The sequence below is a fragment of the Nansenia antarctica genome, assembly GCF_963989245.1.
Source record: "Nansenia antarctica genome assembly, chromosome: 12".
Lineage (NCBI taxonomy): Eukaryota > Metazoa > Chordata > Actinopteri > Argentiniformes > Microstomatidae > Nansenia > Nansenia antarctica.
Window position 1 is genome coordinate 16,514,117 of NC_137682.1, and position 20,000 is coordinate 16,534,116.

Consider the following 20,000-nt stretch of genomic DNA (forward strand, 5'->3'; position numbering starts at 1 on the left):
TCATCATGATTCTTATTTTCTTGCAAGGAGAGTGAATCCGAGGTCTCTGGGAGGCCTCGAATTCAAACTGAATCTTTTCCTCTCCGAGCCTAGCATTTTATTCTCAAACACAAAGAGACACACATGGACAGGGGGAGGCAGCCTCGTGAGGAAGCACAGCTTTAGCAAAATCAGATTTACGACAGGGCCCCCAGGAATGAAGGCCGAGGCTGAGACACGAGATAAGAATTCTTACAATGGGCAGCTTGTAAGTTTGTGCTACAGCAAAGGGCACGGGGTTGGAGCTGGGGAATTCACAGAATAGGACAAAAATGTATGGAGCTGGGGAATTCAAAACATCCACAACATTATAACATTATGAAAACATCATTCAACTCTAACAATATCACAGAAGAGTCCTCCTCCAACACATTATTACTATTTCGCTTGAAACATGGCCTTCACCAGCAATGGATTTAGATGTTGTACAGTGGCAGGACGCCACAGTAGAATCTACTTGCCCACCTCCCATATCCATGACCACACACATCGTACCCTCAGCCAGCCAGTGAAGTGTGAGCTACAGTGGAAACTTGATCATGTACAAGACATTATGCTCAGCATCTTACAGAGCACAAACGCAGGGCCTTTTTCTTGGTAGAGGAATTTGCTGTTCAAAGTCAAATAGCACTTGTTTCCGTAGGCTTTGAGATGGTGGATTTACAGAATGTTTGATTGTTTGTTGCTGATATTGCTGAACTAGACATTGTACATTGAACACTGAGCCAAAATGGCAACCTAGCACTCTGTCAGTTACACTGAGGTGTGTCAGTGTGTCTTGATTGCAAGGTAAATTGCTTCTATTGTGCACTGTGATCTTTTAGCAAGTGTGTCTGAACTGTGGCACTTTCAGGATGTAGCCTAATTTCAATGAGTGAAGATATGGCTCTCAATTGACAGAGAGAAGTCTCATTGCACCATTTCGTCATACAGTGGTGCTCCAAGATGTTCATGAGAATGTCACTCTTTTCTCTGACATGATATGAACTGATAGACCTGTGCACTTTGACTTATATATTATTTTGACCCACCTTTAATCTCTCACAGTGCAATTAACACCAAAACTGTTTTCTAAATTTCAAGTGGGTTATCCGTTACATTTTGGACTGAAAGTAGATGGCAATGTGTTTGAGGGGCTTATTACTCTAAGTTGTTTACACTGAGACGTATTAAACCTTGTACCCCACTTACTTGACATGAAGCTACTTTAAGCTACATTATATGGTCCTCATGTGAAATTGTTATTGAACATGCTTTGCTGTGCATTTGAGGCTACGTCTTCTGTAAAAACAGTCACTGATGTTGATTTGTTTTAAAAGTGGCATTAATTGGTACTGGTTACTCAGTATTTATGTTCAAATGCAATGCTCGTTGGCTGAAATGCAGCCATTGTATAACTGTAAATATGTGTGCCTTTTTAGTCAGTAAACACTGTTTTAAAACACTGAGGTTGGAATTATTAGCTTTTATCCCCTTCATTCAGCAACATCACTAGATAACAAAGTTAATTTATATTTTAGCCCTCACACATTGATGTACTTCAATGTCATCAGTAGCACATTGATTAAATGAAAACACATATCTATGAAATGTCTCTCTCTGTCTTTATTATATCTTTATTTTACATAATCCATTTTTACAGAAGTGTGGTGTATTGGGCTCAGGTGAGCCTTTGCAGCCAAACCAATGAGAAACACTGTATTTTTCAGTCACAATGATTTTTGAGATCTCACTGCAGTGCAACTTAAATACAGCTACTAAAGTCTGGTCTTTGTCATTATTGAAAGCTCCCTAGCCACTATAGCTTGTCAATTCTCAAGCGCCTTGATATTTTTCTCTGGACACATCTTCTTCAGTGTCAGTGTGGCCACTAAGGAGAAGGTAGCCACAAGAGTGAGGATAGTCCGCATGGCTTTGAACCAGCCAGGGTATCCGGGCAGCAGGACCAGGTCGTAGTGCAGGGAGAGGCCCAGTCCCATGACGACCAGCAGGGCTCCCTCTGTGATGTTGTCCCTGCACAGCAACGCCATCCAGGCCAATAGGGAGGGCACCACCCTGTTGCCCAGGTTCATCCAGTCAGGCTGGGCCGGGCTTCCTTCAGGCAGGGCAAACCCCCAGCGGGCCCCGCCCAGGAAGGACACGATGCAGGCCCCGTAGACCACCTGTGCATAGGCCACCTCAGGGTAGTAGGACTGTGTCACGGCCATAAAGACAGGGGCGGCTAGGAATGGAATGAGGCCAGATAAGCCCAGGTACAGTGCGGGCTTGGGCGCCTGAGTGAGGACTTTCATACTGAGGCGTTTCTGGTCCCTCTCCGTGTCCACTCTCTCTGGGGCCCCAGGCTGACCCTGGCAGGGACGAGCGGCAGAGCAGTTCAGTGGTCTGTGGCTCAGCAGCCTGTTGGAGGGAAGTCTGGGGAGCAGTAGAACTGAGGAAGCTTGTGTCATGTAGGAGCTGGTGTAAACACATTGTCTATTCACTGGGCAGTTGGACACTCGGAACACCTGCTGCAGAGATCGCCATGTGGGACCCTGGGAATAGGAAAGAGAGTGTTGTTGATAGGGCATTGTGGCAGTAATGCATGTCTCATTTAGGGCTTTGGTGTGGTACATCTGATTCCAAATAATAGCCGAGAGGATCCAGACCTTCTTTGTTTTAACTACTCAAGCTGACAGGCAGATCAATATCACTATTAGACTGATGTTATGTTCCGCTTACCCCACACGGAGTCAACCTCCTCAATGCAAATGAAATCATGTTCAACCTAAGAGAAAAGGGAATGCGCGTGCATTAGTCACTTCCCTTGCAACGATAATGTGCCTTGCAATGGAGTAATGGCATGCATACTGAACATTTAATAGAAGCTATTTTGAAATGTTACAATGTCATGATAACACCGGTGTAGCTAGTCAATCCAGCTCCACTGTGACCCATTCTGACCGGACCAGCATTATAGAACACTGGGTTCTAATTCTATTACTGTCAGGCCTATACGTATCATTCTAGCATATGTTTGGAAATATAGTCACCGTTCGTGATAATCAATTTGACATTTGTCCCCCAATCGACTGAAAATTACAGCGGAAGATGTGTAAAGGTCATCTGCAGAAACAACTCATTTCCATGCTCGATTAAGCCATGTCTGACCCTGTCAAGTTGGTGAGAGTTCGATGTCCCGCTGCTCTGTCTGCAATGGATCGATTAGTGGACCTGGGAGTCGGCAGTAGAGTTACGTTCAAGATTCGAAAATCGAATGATTCAATGCTTGAACAAAAATGTTGCTCTGGTTTCTTGTTTCGGCACAAAGTGACATTTCAGTATGAAGAATATCCTAGTTTACAGTACCGTAAACGTAGCAACTGCAACTACTAGCCTACAGTAACAGTAGGCCTAGTAGCATAGAATTGTACTGGAGCATAGAATTGTACTGGAAGCATCGGTGCTGAAAGTGTGTGTAGGTTACACTTACTTGCACATGCTGATATCTTAGAACTCTTGCAGAGTTGCGATCAAAGGGTACTCTGTACACTTGTCTGTTGCATGTGAGGACACCATCAAAGTTGACATTGTCTTCAATCACTCACTGCTGGAGTCAGGATGGCATTATTTTGAAGGACCATGTCAACAATGAGTGCTTCTTGTTGTTGGGAGAAAAGTGCAGAACTCTTCCTCCTCTGCCTCTCTGTATGTTTCCGTCCATTGTAGATGGATGCACATGTGCCACCTGTGCACTCTGAACTGACTTTTACCCTGCCCAATTGGTCTGATCACATCATTAGAAACATGTGTGTTAAATGTTGAGTTGTTGTGTGTAACAGATGACAACTGTGTTGGAGTTGTGTTCACATTCTGCTGCCAGTGTTCACAATTTTGCAACACACAAGTGTATCACAGTGTGAAATGTGTTTAGTGACTAAGAATGTGTTTAAGGTTTGGCAACAAAGAGCGGATGAGTTTTGCAAATTGTGTCTAAGTACCTGAACAGTGTTGAAGGTTTGGCCAAAAGAGTGTTTGATTCGACAAATGAGTTTAGGCCACTGAGAATGTGGTTCAGAGAATGGGGTTTAGTGTTTTAGCAACTGAGAAAACCTGTAAAGCGATAGAGAAAAACTGTAAGGTGTAGCCTGAACTGTCCTGATTCCGTTCAGATAGTGGACATGTAAAAGGATGTACAACCTATGAAATATCTAGATATTGCAACCTCTATGGGCAATGTGTACCATTCTCAACATGATGCATATACTGTTACGTCTGTAGTTTTACGACAGTTTGGACTTTACTACAGTGCCGTATTACGTTATGTGGGACACACGTTGTTGAATAAATGGAGTTACCAGCTCCGACTAGAAGCTCTGAGTTCTGTTGTGGAACTACTGAAGCAACACTTCGCCCCTCCACAAAGCGCTCTTCTCCGCCGCGTCATATTCAAACGAAGACACCAACGTACAGGTGAGACAGTGACACAGTATGTGGCTGATCTGCGGGGTTTGGCGAGCTTATGCAAGTTCGGGATATTACAGAACGAAATGATAAGAGACCAACTCATCTTACACACGAACTGTGACAAGATTAGGGAAAAACTGTTACTGGAAAATGATGAACTTACATTATCAGCAGCTTTGAACATAGCGGTCCAGGTGGAAACAGCCTTGGAATGTGCAGTTAGTTTTTCAGCCTCTCCCAGCTCACCGGCAGCGGGCGTGCACAGCCTACAGGTGCCCCTCCTCCACGTGAGTGCAGCCAGCGGCGGGGAGAGCGTTTTACTGGCCTCTCGGTCACGCGACCAGCCACACCAGCCGTGTGGGAATTGCGGCTCTTCTGCACACAATTCAAGAGCTCAGACATGCCCAGCCCGTGGTAAAACCTGCTCCAACTGCGGGAGACTAAACCACTTTCACAAGGTCTGCAGGTCTGCCCCAGCTAGAGCTTCCCAGTCACCTACCACAGTCATCCATAATGTCAGCTCAGGACGAGCGCCATTCAAAACATGCTCGTTGATGGTTGGTGATGTCACTCTGCCGCTCCTCCTAGACACTGGAGCCACAGTGTCCCTTGTGAACTTGACGACCTATACACAGTTCTTCTCCCATGTGCCCTTGGAGTTGCCCTCCACCACCCTGCGTGGCTATGCCAACTCTGAGATTGACATTGTGGGCTCTTTTCAGCTGCCTGTGAAGTACGGGGAGAGGACACTGCCGTCTTTCAGGTTCAATGTTGCACGCCACGGGACCAACCTGTTAGGCCTCGACCTGTTCAACGCCCTCGGTTTCACCCTGCTAGACACAGCTGGCTCAGAGATTCACACCGTTTCCATCCCCTGGCAGCAACAGTGGCCTGCGCTGTTCAGCGGTGTAGGCTGCCTCGACACTTTTGCCCACCAGCCTCTGTTAGATCCTACAGTGATGCCTGTTATACAGCCCCTCCGCCGCTCCCCCCTGGCTCTCCGCGATGACATCTCCTCTCAACTACAGAGCATGCTCGATAGCGACATCATTGAGCAGGTGAATGCATCGCCTTGGATCTCCAACCTGGTGGTGGCGAAGAAGAAGTCTGGGGGGCTGCGCATCTGCGTGGATCTGAGAGCGGTAAACAAGGCCATCATCCCTGACAAATACCCCCTGCCAACGATAGAGGAGCTCACCGCCCAGTTCTACGGGTCCAGCGTGTTCTCTAAACTGGACCTCCGTCAGGGTTACCTCCAAGTGCCACTACACCCCGAGAGCCGCAACCTCACAGCGTTCATCACTCACAGAGGGGTTTTCCGCTACAAACGCATGGCTTTCGGTTTAAGCTCCGCCCCCAGCTGCTTCCAAAAGATCATGGCCTCCATCTTCGCTGGGATCCCAGGTGTGGCCATCTATCTTGATGACATCGTGGTTCACGGGGCCACCGTCGAGAGCCACGACGAGCGTCTCCACAGTGTGTTCAGTGCATTGGCCAAGCATCACCTCACACTCAATGGGGAGAAGTGTGTATTCGCCGCCCCAGCCATTGACTTTGTGGGGTTCCGCCTCTCAGCTGATGGCACGTACCCGCTGCACTCGAACACCGAGGCCATCCATCATGTCCCGGAGCCCACCACAGCCGCTCAGGTGGCCTCCTTTCTAGGCATGACGGCGTACTACCTCCGTTTCCTGCCACAGTACTCGGCCACAACCACACCACTGCGGAAGCTGTTGAAGCATGACGAGCGCTGGCTCTGGACGTCTGCCTGCTCAGACGCCGTACGCCTCCTGAAGGCCCAACTCACCTCGCCGGTCCTGGCGCATTTCGACCTGGCCAGCCCCACTCTTGTCACGTGCGACGCCTCTGCCACAGCCATTGGTGCGGTGATGTCCCAGCTGCAAGGGGGGGTGGAGAGACCGATCGCCTTCGCCTCCCGTGCTCTCAGCCCCACGGAACAGAAGTACTCGGTGGGGGAGCGGGAGGCCCTAGCATGCCTCTGGGCATGTGAGCGCTGGCACATGTACCTCTATGGACGTCTATTCACACTGAGGACAGACCACCAGGCCCTCATCACCCTCCTGGCCACGTCTGGCACCGGTCACAAGCCACTTCGCCTCCACCGCTGGGTCGACCGCCTGCAGCAGTACAACTATCGGCTACAGTTCACGCCAGGACGAGACAACGTGGTAGCCGACTTGCTATCACGCTCAATCCCCAGCCCACCCACAGCCCCAACCTTGACCCCCGGACTGGACCAGGCTGAGCATGACCTCGTCCAGCTCCTCCACACACCCCTTCAGGAGACGGTGTCGCTGAAAGAGCTCCGGGATGCCTCAGCCGATGACCCCACCCTCTCTACACTCTCAACCTACATCACGCAGGGGTGGCCGGCAAGAGTACCTGACGAGCTACTCACTTACTCCAGGATCAGGGAGGAGTTGTCGGTTTGGAATGACACCTGTGTCGCTCGCGGGTTCTGCACTGTGGTCCCAGGTGTCCTTCGGGCGCGTATCCTTGCTATGGCGCACGAGAGTCACCTGGGCATAGTCAGGCTCAAACAGCGCTGTCGTGATGTTGTGTGGTGGCCAGGCATCGACAGGGAACTCGAAACCCTGGTCAAGGATTGCACTGCCTGTCTCCTTAGTGGTAAGACCAGGGCTCCAGCTCCACCCCCGCCCATGCAGCCGTTGGACTGGCCATCTCAGCCCTGGGAGCACCTGCAACTGGATATCTGCGGCGAGCTGCATGGGGTACCACATCACCAGCGTTTTCTCGTCGTGACCTACGACCTCCACTCTAAGTGGCCAGAGGTGACACCTGTGGGCTCGGTCACAGCAAAGGTGCTGATCGACATTCTCGACGCTCTGTTTGCACGTTGGGGCCTGCCCAAGAGGATCACGACTGACAACGGTCCTCAAATTATTTCCCATGAACTGTCCTCCTATCTAGTGGGTAAAGGGATCCACCACATCCGCACAGCGTTCTACCACCCTGCTGCGAACGGGGGGGTGGAACGGCTGAACCAAACACTGAAAAATGGCATCAGGGCCCACCTGGCACAAGGGTGCACGCTCACCACCAGCCTCCTCCAGACGCTGTTGCATTATCGGGCCACGCGACACGCCACTACAGGAGTCTCCCCAGCCTCCCTCATGCTGGGGCGGGAGCTCCAGCTGCCTCTCGATAGGCTCCGCCCTACACTAGCTCAGCCCCCGGTCCATCCAGTTCAAGCCACAGTCACCAAACACCAGCACTTGATGAAGGATCGTTTCGACAGGGCCAGACGTGCTAGGCCACCTGTCATTGCTGTGTCGGACTGGGTCAGGATCCGACGACCTCATCGGGACAACAAACTCCAGTCTTTTTGGTCTGACCCTGTCCAGGTCAGCAAACAGCTTGGCCCGGCCTCGTTTAGGCTCGCCGACGGCACTCGCTGGCATGCTACCCGCCTGCGTAAGGTGCAGCCTCCCCCTGGCCCAGCGCTGAGTGTGGCCCCTTCCACAGTCTTGCCAGCCGCACGGTTGGATGAAGCAGCAACCCCGGCCTACCAGGCTCAGCCCCAAGGCGTGGAGCCGCCACCAGTGGCTGTGGCTGCACCAGAGCCACGTCTGGTTCGAGCACGCAACAGGCCCGATCACTTGCGTGACTACGTGACTGAGTATCACACCTAGGTTGTGTGAGGGGGGGGGAAATGTTACGTCTGTAGTTTTACGACAGTGCCGTATTACGTTATGTGGGACACACGTTGTTGAATAAATGGAGTTACCAGCTCCGACTAGAAGCTCTGAGTTCGGCTCCGTTATTGAACATAACATATACTTACATTCATATTGGAGCTAAATGATATGATTTCTGCCCCCACATACTTAGGGAGGCAGCAACACAAGTACTGTGGTAGCAGTCAGGCTCCCAGTCTCTGGAGGTGTCATGCTTCACACAGAGAGGTTTGAGGTGATGTCATTCACATGGGTTTGGTAATGCTGCCATCTAGTGGTATTGAGTGAGGCCCACATCAACCCCCCCTATGTGAAAATGGCCTGTCAAAACAATAGCATCCGTCTGCACACATGCATTTAGCCACCGCTACTCCAAAACAGTGGGAGTGATAGGGGAACACAAAAGTTCAACATTCGTGGCCAAATCACCCCAAAGTAACTTCCAACCAAAACAGAGAGTTAATTTGAGTTGATTTGAGCACAAAAGAATCTCTACTTTAACCTCATTGTAAGTAATTGTAACATTGATTTTAAATCCAAACTTTTGGAGTAGAGCTAAAAGAAGGCAAAATGCTTCCTCGTTCCAATACTTATGGAGAGTACTGTATGTTTAATAATACTAGTAGGCCTACGTTTGGTATTTTACATGTGCTTATGGTCAGTAGAACCAATGGTCACTAGTTGAATACTAGACCTAACTAAACAAACACCAAACGCGTTTCATTTAATTGTGTCTATCCTGAAACCCTCTGTAAGGAGAAGCACACACTATTTCTACATGAAATATTCCTTCATATTTAGTTTCTGTTGGTAAAAAAAAATAAAGAACGTCAACAACCTTTAAGGCAGGTGAATGAGGTAAAAAAAAAAAAAACTAATAGCTATCACTATGAAACTTCCCCAGTTAATCACTTACATTAAGACAATTATTTTTTGTATTACAAGTTTTCTGAAATGGTATGTTTAAATATGCAAATGAGGTGTTACCTAATTAAATATGCAGTAATTTGCATAACATTCAAGAACTTAAATCTGAACATTGGATAAAGCCAGGTTAAAAATTCTTGTTTCATCTTGTTGACATATTAGAGTCAAAGGCTTGATTAATTTGTTTGTTAAATTGGATGCCCGTTAGTTGCCACCAGGGTATCAACTATTATGAACGTATAACAAGAGACGTAATTATACTTCAAAATAAGCTCTTTAATAGCTGTAACTTGAAGTTATAACAGAACAATTGAACCACTTTAAACATATGTGATCACTCTGAATCAGAACATTCTGCCTCACTAGATATATTCTGAATCCTCCTCTCCCTCCTCCTCATCTCCCTCCTCACTCTCATCTTCCTCCTTGTCTTCAGCTGGCCCTGGTGCAGTTAGATTCATTGAGAGAGCAGGTTGTGTGTGGCGGACAGGACGACAGTGACCACTCACCGGCTCCCAGCCATGTACGAGGGGCGAGGGGTGGTGCTTCAGGGAGGGGTGGCGCACTAGATATGCCAAGTAGTTGGCACGGAGACAGTGTTGGCGTTTTGCATCTGGAGGGAGACGGATGAAGTCCAAGAGTTGTTTTTCATTCTCTTCCACTTCTCGGCACGGGCCTCAGCCATGGTGCTGCTCTTTTTGTGGCCATAGATGACATCTTGTGTGAACTGGAAGAGCTCCTCTACCACCTCCTCCTCAAGGTGAAGGCTATCTCCACACCGTGAGAGTTGCCGTCTTGCCACAGGGCTCTTAGCCACCTTGTCATACACCGACAATTTCCTTGTTCCATAGAAGCCTGAGTTGGCATCACAGCCTGTAATACAATGTAGCTGCACAATACAGTCTGCCATCTCCTCAGTCACTAGGCCACGGCATACAATTATCTCCTGCTTTCTCTTGATATAGAGCATACCTGGCAACTGCTGTGAGATGGCCGCTGCTGCGACATAGGCATCGGTGTCAGCTGCATCTATGACAACAGGGCCACTGTAGCCTGACTCACGCAGAACTGCATAAGCAGAGAAGAGGATGGTGTCAGCCTCAGACTGGTCAAAGATGTAGTTCTGCATTGGTTGTTGTGTTGACAAGTTGGTGCGATGAGAGCCAACAGAGTAAACAATATCTGCATCTACAGTCTGTGCAAGGTCGGTCCGGTAGCTGCATATTAGTTGTTGCAGCCGCACCTTGTTGCTAACGCTACACAGCAGCGTTTTGAACACTCTGGCAGAGGGGAAGGGGTCGCCCAATTTCATTTGGTGTTGAGGACATGTGCCTTACCCTGTACCCGCAGGTCTCGCTCGTCATCTTTCGTTGACTATGCTCCATCGTACGGGTCATTCACACAGATGATACGGTCAGCATCACCATGGCGGGCAAGGATGATGGATGACACCTTGTGGACGTCGTCCGACCACTTGTATGGGGTGTCATCTTGTGTCATCTTGTGTCTGTCGATCTTCTGCTGATCCTCCAAATCATGCCCATGTCGACGAGAGCGATGTAAGGTCCTTTCAGAACTTCAGATTGGAGAGAGAGCTTCTGGATGAGCTTGCTCTTCTGCGTCTTCCTGTATGTGCCATTGGAGTTGAATAAGGCTGTCTCCTCGACAACACAGTGTTCCAACAACTCTGGGAGATTCACAAGTTAACTGACCTCAACCAGGTCGATCACTGCCTTGAGAGCATCCCGCTCCATCTCTGCAGAACCTTGGGTTCCTCCCCGGGTTTCTTCGTGCATGGCCCCTTGGCAAATGTCAAGCGTTTGCTCAATGGGACGGATGCATGGAGGGAGGTATTCTTACTGAACACTCGTAAAATGCTGGTCAACTTCTCCTCTCCTGCAGCACGGGCTGAGTTGAAGTCAGCAATGAGCTCATCAGAGGCAGGCATGGCTGACTAGGGTGCGGAGGGTGGGTGAGGCCGGGTCGAACGGGAAGGAGTCAAACTCATGCATGCATGCGACCAGGTCCTGCACACACTGCTCATCCTCTCGCATCCGTGGCCACATTGCATGTGCTTCATCTTGGCTTCTTTTCGGTTGGCCAGCGCGTTGTGAGTCGCCTGGATCTGGGTCACATTGTTCATATTTCTGGAGTGCACTAGCAGCTGCTTCTCATTCTAGAGGATGGAGAGCCAGCCAGACTTTTTGCTGCCCTTGTTCATTGTACACTCATGTCCCAGGCCATATAGGACTAGGGGTTGCCTGTGATGGACTGAGTGAAATCAGTCCGAAGGAAGGCGACCTGATCAGCAAGGAGAGCTAGTCAGCATTGCCCAGAAGTCAGGCAGCGACCTCTCATACCTATTGTTATCGTACGCTACCATTATTAATTATTAATCAAACTTTTGACTCTAATATTATGTCAACAAGATGAAACAAGAATTTTTAACCTGGCTTTATCCAATGTTCAGATTCAAGTTCTTGAATGTTATGCAAATTACCGCATATTTAATTAGGTAACGCCTCATTTGCATATTTAAACATACCATTTCAGAAAAGTTGTAATACAAAAAATAATTGTCTTAATGTAAGTGATTAACTGGGGAAGTTTCATAGTGATAGCTATTAGTAAATTGTTTTACCCTATTCACCTGCCTTAAAGGTTACAGGTATTTTGGATTTGGCCCTCTGGCAAGAAAAAACAGGATTTTTGGGAGGGACCTGGAGGCTAAATTTTTCATAAAAGGTCCCTAGAAGTCAAATAAATCATCAAAACATGTTAGCCAGAGAGTGGTCACGGAATTTTGGTTTTGGACCCTACTATGTAGGCTACGACGACTTGTTTTAGCTGTGTTTTTTTTTTTTTTTTACCAACAGAAACTAAATATTAAGGAATATTTCATGTAGAAATAGTGTGTGCTTCTCCTTACAGAGGGTTTCAGGATAGACAAAATTAAATGAAACGCGTTTGGTGTTTGTTTAGTTAGGCCTAGTATTCAACGCCAGACCATACAGTTGATATAGAAAAATAGATTGCAATCTAGTGCGGAAGTTGCCTGCAGCAATTGAGCAACTATCGCTAACCAAAACAGTTCATGAGGACCACAACGCAACTTTGCAGGTCAGTGTTGTATGTTTCCTGTTTGAAGACAGACACACGGACATGTTGATAGTATGGTTTGTCATGATTTACCCTTCTAATGATGTCTGACCGCATCCATGATCACCCATCTATGTTTGCATACCAACCGAATGGTCTCCAGGGTGGCGAGAGAGAGACACACCGTGACGTTAGAATTATAAGGTTCTATCTCCATTTTTGTCAAAATTGAGTTTTTTACCTAATCTGATCCATTAGGTGTTTATTAATGCCTGTGTGGTGTTATTTTTAAAATGTTGACATTTTTGAGTTAGTAATTCATAAAATACAAAGGTTCCATCTCATAAAACATAATGGAATGTAAAAACTTTGACGCTCAATATCTCTGAACTGCCCTAGACCGAGATAGAACCTTATCATTCTAAGCTCACGACACCTAAACAACTGATGCACAAGCACATCTTGTAAAGATCATATGTTCTTATGTTATTATACTTATTTAGCTACAGCACAATGTCTGATTTTAGCCCACCTAAAATATACAAGTCTGTTATTCTGCAGCTAGACTAAAACTATGGATTTAGGCTGAGCTATTGTGGAAATTATGTTATTTTTCCACATTGCTACTTTATTTATTTTGGTGAAATATGAAATGTGAAATGTGTCATGTGCAAGTTTGAACCAGATCAGATGATGATGTGTACAAAAATAAAGACTATAATGACACAAATGGATCTGTTGAGAAAACAGTTAACAGTCTACATAATGCATCAATTGCACCGTGGGGAGCTCATTCCACCAGCGGGGAGCCAGTGTTGTGAAGAGACGTGATCGGGCAGCCCGACTGCTGTGTAGAGGAGGAGGGGCCAGTCGGCCAGCCGAGGTGGAGGAGCGGAGTGAGCGGGCAGGGGTTTGGGGGGTTACCATTTCCTTCAGGTAGGCAGGGGCTGTCCCTTTAGCTGCCTGGTATGCAAGCACCAGGGTCTTGAATCTGATGCGAGCTGCTATCGGGAGCCAGTGCAGGGTGCGAAGGAGAGGGGTGACATGCGAGTATTTGGGGAGGTTGAATACCAGCCGGGCAGCAGCATTCTGGATGAGCTGCAGAGGTCTAATGGCTGAAGCGGGGAGCCCCGCCAGGAGTGCATTGCAGTAATCCAGGCGGGAGATGACCAGTGCCTGGATCAAGAGTTGCGCTGCCTCTCTGGTAAGGAATGGTCGTATCCTTCTGATGTTGTAGAGGAGGAATCTGCAGGAGCGAGCCGTTGCTGCAATGTTCTCCGCACAGGATAGTCGGTTATCCAGGATCACTCCAAGGTTCTTGGCTGTCAGGGAGGGGGTTACAGTAGAGTTCTCCACTGTGATGGAGAAGTCTTGGAGAGGGCAGGCTTTCCCGGGGATGAAGAGGAGCTCAGTCTTGTTAAGATTGAGCTTGAGATGGTGGTCAGCCATCCAAGTTGAAATGTCAGCGAGACATGCTGAGATACGGGTTGCCACGTGTACATCAGACGGGGGGAAGGACAGGAAGAGTTGAGTGTCGTCTGCGTAGCTGTGGTAGGAGAGCCCATGTGAAGAGATTACCGAGCCAAGAGACTTGGTGTAGAGGGAGAAGAGTAGGGGCCCTAGGACGGAACCCTGGGGAACTCCAGTGGAGAGGGTTCGTGGAGAAGATAGCGATTCTCTCCAGGTCACCTGGTAGGAGCGGCCCGCCAGGTAGGAAGAAAACCAGGAGTGTGCGGTGCCAGAGATGCCCAGGTCTGAGAGGATGGAGAGAAGGATCTGGTGATTGACTGTGTCGAAGGCAGCAGACAGGTCAAGGAGAATGAGAACAGAGGAGAGGGAGGAAGCTTGGGCAGAGTGGAGGGCTTCCGTGACAGCAAGGAGCGCAGTCTCAGTGGAATGCCCAGCCTTGAAGCCGGATTGGTGGGGGTCTAAGTGATCCATCTTCCGGAGATAGTCAATCAGTTGTTTAGATGCCGCGCGTTGAAGGGTTTTGGAAGGGAAGGAGAGAAGGGATACCGGTCTGTAATTGTGGACAGATGATGGGTCAAGGGTAGGTTTCTTGAGGAGAGGCTTGACTCTGGCTATTTTGAAGGCCGCTGGGACAGCGGAAGACAGGTCGTCTTCGGTCTCCAGCTCAACGAACGCCTCTCCGCTGGGCCTGCCCTCCCGGGTGTAGGTGAAATGGATACTCGTGCCATTGTTTGCAACTTTACAATCTGGAAGACAAATCAACAGTTGTTGAATTTCCCCCCCCCACACACACACACACACACACACACACACAAATGCCTTTGAAGAGTCTTAGTAGATAATCAGTGATAGGCTAAATCTGTTGAATGAATGCCACATGCAAAAGCTTAGTTTCTAGACGACTAAAACCAGATTGGTGTTCATAGTAGAGTATCCTATCTTCTCACCTGAGAAAAACCTGGAGACTTCGTCCACAGCGCAGGACCAGGGGAGGCCCCGCACGCGTACCACAAACCCTTCTCCATCAGCCATGATGGTCGTGTAGTCTGGATAGTCAGCCCTGGGAGACGCACGCAAGATCACACAATGTAGATGAATGAATGGTCTTTATTGTCATTAATACAGTACAGGTACCATACAACGACATTTGGGAGGGGGGGGGCTCCCCTGGTGCTAGGAAAAAAATACTAAAACAAGGGAAAAGAGCTGGTTTACATAAATAAAGGCTATGTACACTATCCACTATACTATACAAATAAAACACTGTGCTGTACTCTATGCTATGCTATAAATATCCTAACATTTCCTATCTCTGAACCTTATGTGCACGAGGGTTGTCATATTGTACATAGTGTTATAGCTTAGCTAACATACAGTTGGCTGACTGGTAGCCGAGATCAGCAAATGCCAGATCATGGTCATACTCATAAAGATCGTTGGATAGTGTGCAAATTGCGTTTGACTAATGCATATGGGGATACGTGAGGCTAACATACTCAGGCGCCATTTCAGAGGCAGAGCGCATCATTAAAACAGTCCTGGGACTAAAACCATTGGGACCAGCGTGGATCTAGTCTATTTGCAGAATGCACACGCGAGTATGCTGATTTGCAAAATAAACGACTGGCCTTTATTGATGCATTAAGTTACATTCATTAGACATGTTATTCTGATTCATTCGAATATAGTGTGAAATGCGGCGAGCTGCGCTACTTGCTACACAAAGCATGCTATCCGCACGCAGACAAAGGCGCAGGCCTCAAGACTTTCCACGGCTTATTCATTGGAAGTGATTCAGGCCAGTCTTACAACCTGCAAACACAAACATACATGATGCGACTAGGCCATTGGAGCATGCATTCTTACAAACGCGTTGATTTAGGTATACTTACAGTTTGAATTTCATGCAATAGTACCTTGATTTCGTAAGAAATAAATATGGTATTCGCTATTCGGCGTTTGCTGGGCTGGCCGGTTCTCCGGTTCTCTTCTGGACAAGGTGCGCATGCGCATTACCCCGGCACCGTTATCTAAAGACCGTAGACGTAGAGTAATAAGAACTCCTCCTCTAACTCCTCCTCTTACGTTGACAATTCGAATGCTGTCACGTGGGACACGTCTATCAAGAAAATATCTTTAAAACATAATAATTTAATCTAAACGCAAATGCAGGTAATTCCTCTCTATGACATGAAGTTATAACAATTAATTCAATATTAATTTCAAAATCTGTGATTTGACCCCAGAGGAGCTTTCTTGACTAGGTCTGGCTCCTTTTTTAACTTAATTGTCTTTTGCAGCAAGCTCTAAAAAAAAAAAAAAAAAAAAAAAAAAACCTGAAAGAGGCCATAACCAGCTTAAACTCAGGAAAGACTAATTGGCATAAATGCTTGTACTCGTGTCTTTGTATGCTACCATTGATAATGGCCTGCTCCTCTGAAGTGGCTTTCAAAACTTCGAAAATGGCCCCCTGTCAAAGTCTTAACTTAACCCCCCCCCTTCCAACCCATGCCAGTGAGGCCACATGTAGCCCACGTGGGACACACATGGGCTTGCCCACTTCCAACCCGTGCCAGTTAGCCCACATGTAGACCACGTGGGAACCACATGGGCTTGCCCACTTCCAACCCATGCCAGTTAGCCCACATGTAGACCACGTGGGACCCACATGGGCTTGCCCACTTCCACCCCATGCCCAGTTAGCCCATATGCAGACCATGTGGGACCCTCATAATTTGCCCAGTTCCAGCCCATGCCCACTTGGTACCCAAGTAGCCCGCATTGAACCCATATGGGTCCCACGTGGGCGTGCTGGCTGGGATAGGATTACCCAATTAGCCAAGCCAGATGAACAAAACTACGTGCGAAACAGCCGCGTAACACATGCAACAACCTAAATAATAAATACACATCTGAAAACTATAACATGTTCATTAATAATATTTCGAAATTCTCACCTGAGCTGCATTTGCCATTGTATTTGTAATTCTTCTTCTTCTTCTTCTTCTTCTTCTTATCAATTGCGTGTTCAAATTATTGTTCGTTAAATGTCCTATACAATGTCGCCGTGTTTTTAAAATCCATTTAAGATCCTTCAAAATCTCGCGGTTTCTCGCGGTTACTTTTACCGACGCGCTTACGATGACGTGGTCCAAAAATGGTACATCACATTTCCGGGTGATGGATTTGATGCGCGCAGCTGGATATACTTGGCGGAAGTTGCCTGCAGCAATTGAGCAACTATCGCTAACCAAAACAGTTCATGAGGACCACAACGCAACTTTGCAGGTCAGTGTTGTATCTGTCCTGTTTGAAGACAGACACACGGACATGTTGATAGTATGGTTTGTCATGATTTACCCTTCTAATGATGTCTGACCGCATCCATGATCACCCATCTATGTTTGCATACCAACCGAATGGTCTCCAGTGTGGCGAGAGAGAGAGACACACCGTGACGGTTCTATCTCCATTTTTGTCAAAATTGAGTTTTTTACATAATCTGATCCATTAGGTGTTTATTAATGCCTCTGTGGTGTTATTTTTAAAATGTTGACATTTTTGAGTTAGTAATTCATAAAATACAAAGGTTCCATCTCATAAAACATAATGGAATGTAAAAACTTTGACGCTCAATATCTCTGAACTGCCCTAAACGGAGATAGAACCTTATCATTCTAAGCTCACGACACCTAAACAACTGATGCTGCTGCACATCTTGTAAAGATAACATGTTCTTATGTTATTATACTTATTTAACTACAGCACAATATGTCTGATTTTAGCCCACCTAAAATATACAAGTCTGTTATTCTGCAGCTAGACTAAAACTATGGATTTAGGCTGATCTATTGTGGAAATTATGTTATTTTTCCACATTGATACTTTATTTATTTTGGTGAAATATGAAATTTGCTTAAGGAAATGTGTCATGTGCAAGTTTGAACAAGATCAGATGATGATGTGTACAAAAATAAAGACTATAATGACACAAATGGATCTGTTGAGAAAACAGTTAACAGTCTACATAATGCATCAATTGCACTCAATAGGGACAAGCACATATCCCTCACAATGTCTTGTATATACAAACACTCAAGCTGAAGTCACGATTAAACAATAGCACCACATCTTTGCTCCATGTATTACTATGACTTAATGAACTATGAATAATTTAATTTATGACTTTTGAAAGTGTGTCAGTCACAGTCATGTGTGTCTTCCTTCTTGCCCTAGAGTCAGATGACGTGTCTGCTTAGAGAATCTTGTGCCATGAAGCTGTAGGCGGGTGGACACACCACAGCCCCTGTCTCTGTGACTGAGTCACCATGTCCTTAATGGGTCCACCTCGTTCCCCACCTGCCTCTACCTCCATCTCTTGGAGTAGCAGCCATGGTGACACCGCTGCTGCTGTGGGGACTCTGGGGTCCCCTGAGCAGGCTCTCTATGCCTCTGACCGCTATGCTCGACTCATACTGGCCCAAATGAACAAGATGAGGCTCCGCACAGATTTCTGTGACGTGAGGCTGAGGGTGGGTGGACGGGTCTTCAGTGTGCACAGGTTGGTCCTGGCTGCCAGCAGCCCCTACTTCTCTGCCCTCTTCTCCGGGGGGATGAGTGAGGCTGACAAGGAGGAGGTCCAGATCCTGGGAGTGGAGGCCGAAGTCTTCGAGGTCCTGCTGGAGTTTGTCTACACAGGTCCTGACAGGATACATGCTCTCCATACACAGACAGTATCTACACAACGATTAGAAGTCGAAAGAGAAAGATATATTGTTTGTATCATTCATGCATAGGACATTAGTTCATTCATTACACTAGTGTGTTTATGTATTTAAGGTCCTTTCTTTAGCTATTATTCTCAGTCAACAGACAATGTTCAGAAAGCTAACACACATGAATTGCACCACCATGTTATATAGCCTAGGTGATGCTTATTTTGATTGATGGTAGGATAGCTTCTTTGTTTGTGTGCATCTCTCTGAATGAAGTCTGAGCTGCTTGCCCCCCCCACCCCCCCCAGGTATGATCAACGTGACAGTGGAGAACATGCAGGAGCTGATGGTGGCAGCAGACATGCTGCAGCTGAGTGAGGTGGTGTCCATCTGTGGAGAGTTCCTCAAGGGCCACATGGACCCATCTAACTGCGTTGGTGTCTACCAGTTCCTGGAGCAGATCGCCTGTCTGGACATGCTGGAGTTCACTGAGAACTACATCCATGTCCACTTCCTGCAGGTGCAACATTCTCTTTCCTTCCTCATCCCTCTCTTTCCCTTTATCTTCCTTTTCTATAATTTGTATATTTAAGTTCCTAAATGACTTCTCCAAGGCAGGATCTCTCTCCTTACCACTCTCCTTACCACTCATTAATCTACTTTGTATGTAGCTATGACAGAAACGAATATCCCATCTTTAAATCAGTAAAAAAACGTTCACGCCAACACATAAAAACTCAAAGAAGAAACTCAAAGAAACTCTGTCTGTCTAGGTGTGTGTGTCTGATGAGTTCTGGGGCCTGTCGAAGGACCAACTGGTGAAGCTGTTGCGCAGCGAGGAGCTGAGGATTGAGGACGAGTACCAGGTGTTCACGGCAGCCATGGACTGGCTGCAGCAGGACGTGGCCAAGAGGAAGAAGCATGTGGTGGAGGTGCTGGATCCTGTACGCTTCCCTCTGCTCTCCCCACAGACACTCTTCAAGTACATCGAAGGTAGTTGAGACCCACAGTACAGTTCAGAGGCAGTACACAGAGAAGCCTGGAGCTCACCTTGACGACTCACGACTTGACAGCACTGGATGATTCCATGCATAAACTGACCGACTAGTCATTTAATTTCTCCTTGCAGGCATTTCTGACTTCAGCCTGCGGGTGGCACTGCAGACTCTGCTGAGGGAATACACAGAGGTGACCAAGTCTCCCAAGGAGAATACGATGTACAGTCTGTTACAGCCTGCTAGGATGAGGCCCAGAAGAAAAGCCAGGAAATATCTTTATGCCATAGGTAAGCCTCTGTGGTAAACTTTAAAGGGGCAGTCTGGGTTAGGCCCCCCAAAGAGCCACTGCTTTTTGGTCAGGCTGCATTTGCAAATAAGAATTTGTTCTTACATGTTTGCCTGGTTAAATAAAGGTTAAATAAAAAAATAAAATAAACATTTGTAGCCATTAATTCTTGAGCCCAAGCATACATAGCTCAGTCTATTAATTTGAGATGTGTTAAATTTCTCCAGCCCCATCCCTCAGCTGTTTACCAAAAAAAGTGGCGGGGAGACCTCTTTGTTGTTCCTGTAAAATCATTTGATTATCA

General features: G+C 47.2%; 1 protein-coding gene across 1 annotated transcript in view; it reads left to right on the forward strand.

The window, feature by feature from the left end:
* Positions 1-18,025: 18,025 nt before the first annotated feature.
* Positions 18,026-20,000, forward strand: part of LOC308168943 (actin-binding protein IPP-like) — a gene marked incomplete at both ends in the record, with an annotated part of 3,905 nt that continues 1,930 nt past the window's right edge. Inside the window, 4 exons of the mRNA XM_080543581.1 lie at positions 18,026-18,395; positions 18,721-18,932; positions 19,186-19,405; positions 19,542-19,697. Of these exons, the coding sequence (XP_080399707.1) occupies positions 18,026-18,395; positions 18,721-18,932; positions 19,186-19,405; positions 19,542-19,697 (958 nt within the window). The remainder of the gene's footprint in view (positions 18,396-18,720; positions 18,933-19,185; positions 19,406-19,541; positions 19,698-20,000) is intronic.